The 1,959-nt window shown below is 67.2% G+C and overlaps 1 protein-coding gene across 1 annotated transcript in view; it reads left to right on the top strand.

Moving 5' to 3' along the window:
- The first annotated feature begins 754 nt into the window (after positions 1 to 754).
- Positions 755 to 1,959, top strand: part of ZNF703 (zinc finger protein 703) — a 3,774-nt gene continuing 2,569 nt past the window's right edge. Inside the window, exon 1 of the mRNA XM_015418602.1 lies at positions 755 to 1,084. Within this exon, the coding sequence (XP_015274088.1) occupies positions 797 to 1,084 (288 nt within the window). The 5' untranslated portion in view covers positions 755 to 796. The remainder of the gene's footprint in view (positions 1,085 to 1,959) is intronic.

Genomic DNA, 1,959 nt, shown 5'->3' with positions numbered 1-1,959 from the left:
TATCTGGCGATCGAGGCTCGCAATTCGGCAGCAGAGACTTCCCGGCTCAGGGCGTAGATTTCTCTCAGCCAGCCAGACTTACTCGGGGACAGGATCGGGACGCATCCCTTCCACCGGGAAAGCAAGTCTGGAAGGAGAGGCGCTGGGAAGCGGCTTGGCTGGCAGGATCGGGGGGGGGTTCTCCCCCGCCCCCCGTGGTGAAAGTGGGCTAGAAGATTTTGCCTGAGTCCCCACCAGTTCCTCTCTCCCGCTGAATTGAGTTGACGAGGTAGGTGAAGAAGCGCCTGCCCATCCCAACTTTCCCCACGAGTGCGTCTCCCCCCCGGCTTGGCTGGCAGGGAAGCTGGCCTCGCCCCGATCTGCACTACGGGGGCGGGGGGAGCGCCCGAAAGAGGCGCCTTTTGGAAACGCGCCTCCTCCGCCTGGGAGCAGCCGGGGCTGTTCCCCGAGACGTGCAGGGGCCCTTTAAGCTCTCCTCCGCCTCCCCGGTGTAGCTCCCCCCACCGGCCGGTGGCCCCGCCCCGAGGGCCTTGGCACGTCCCCGATTGGTGGGCAGGGCCGGTGCCTTTGAAGTGTGCTGCAGATCCGAGCTATTTGACGTGTGGCTCCGGGAACGGGAAGGCTTTTTTCCCCCCCGTCTCGTTGGGGCCGGTGCCGTCGCCCTCGCCGCCGCCGCCGTCGCCACGACGCCCCTGCCCGGGTCTGCGCGCTGCGGTGCTCGCCTCTTCTCCTCCCTCTCCCCCCCTCCCCAGCCCAGCCCGACCCCACCCCCGCCCTGCCCGGCTCGCTCCCCCAAATGAGCGGTTCGCCCGCTGGATCTAACGCAAGGACATCGCCCAGCGGCGGCAGCAGCAGCAGCGGAGGAGGAGGAGGCGGCAAGAGCGCGGCGGCCCCCAGCCCTCCCGCAGCCCAGTCTCCGGGAGCCGCGTGCCCGGCGCTCTCGCACCTGCCCCCGGACGACCCCCTGCGCCAGGCGAACCGGCTCCCCATCAGGGTCCTGAAGATGCTGAGCGCCCACAGCGGACACCTCCTGCACCCGGAATACCTGCAGCCCCTCTCCTCCACGCCCGTCAGCCCCATCGAGGTCAGTGCCCCCCCCCTCTCCCCAGACCGTCCGCCGGCGAACTGGGGCGCTCGGGACTCCGGAGGGTCCCCCCCCCCTCGCGAGGGTTTCGCTCGCCTGCTGCGGGCTTCCGCGGAGGGCTGCGGCCCCTTTCCCTCGAGTCCCGCGTCGGTTTAGGGGGCCCCGCCCTAGGACTGTGTTTTCCCCGGGCTTGGCTGGAAAAGTCCGCCGGACTCGCTCTCTTCCTTCGTCTCCTTGAATTTGCTGCGGAGACACCGGGGAAGCCTTCCCTTGTCCTAACTTGCCAGATTCTCTGTAACCCAGCCCTACGTCGGAAGTCGCTTGGAGTGGGGTACTTCTGATCCTTTTTTCAAGGGGGGGAGAGTTGGTTGGTTAAATCTTTGTGATCGAGGGATGCAACTTTTACGAGGCAGCAGTCCCGAGCTTCCCGGCACCATTCCCGAGCTCTTGTGGCTACGCGGGATTATTATATAAATGGATCGGGGAAGGCGAGAGAGAGAAAGAGTTTGGATCTTTTCCCCGCTCGGGGCGCTGGAGGGAGGAGGCTCTTTCCGAGAGCAGGCGGCTGCTCGCTGAGTCTGGACCCCCCCGAAGTGGCGAACGTCCAGGGGAAGTGGCCCGCCGGTGGCGGCGGCGGCTGGTTTTGCTGGGAAGAAGGGCTGACGAGTTCCAGCCGCGTTAAGGGGAGAGGGAGGGACGGTAGACGGGAAGGCGAAGCCTGGGGATCGGTGAACGGAACTGGGCGAGGGCGGCCGAGGTGCGCTCTCGGGGCCTGGCGGAGTCGCGTTCGGTGGGGGCTCTTTCCGTGGAGGGGGCGGCCGCAGGGCGCGCGGACGGCTCCCCCCCCACACACACCTTTCGCTTATCTGCCCTTT

This window comes from Gekko japonicus, unplaced genomic scaffold (genome assembly GCF_001447785.1).
Source record: "Gekko japonicus isolate JY-2015 unplaced genomic scaffold, Gekko_japonicus_V1.1 scaffold419, whole genome shotgun sequence".
NCBI classification, from domain to species: Eukaryota; Metazoa; Chordata; class Lepidosauria; order Squamata; family Gekkonidae; genus Gekko; species Gekko japonicus.
This window is presented reverse-complemented; position numbering and strand designations above follow the sequence as displayed.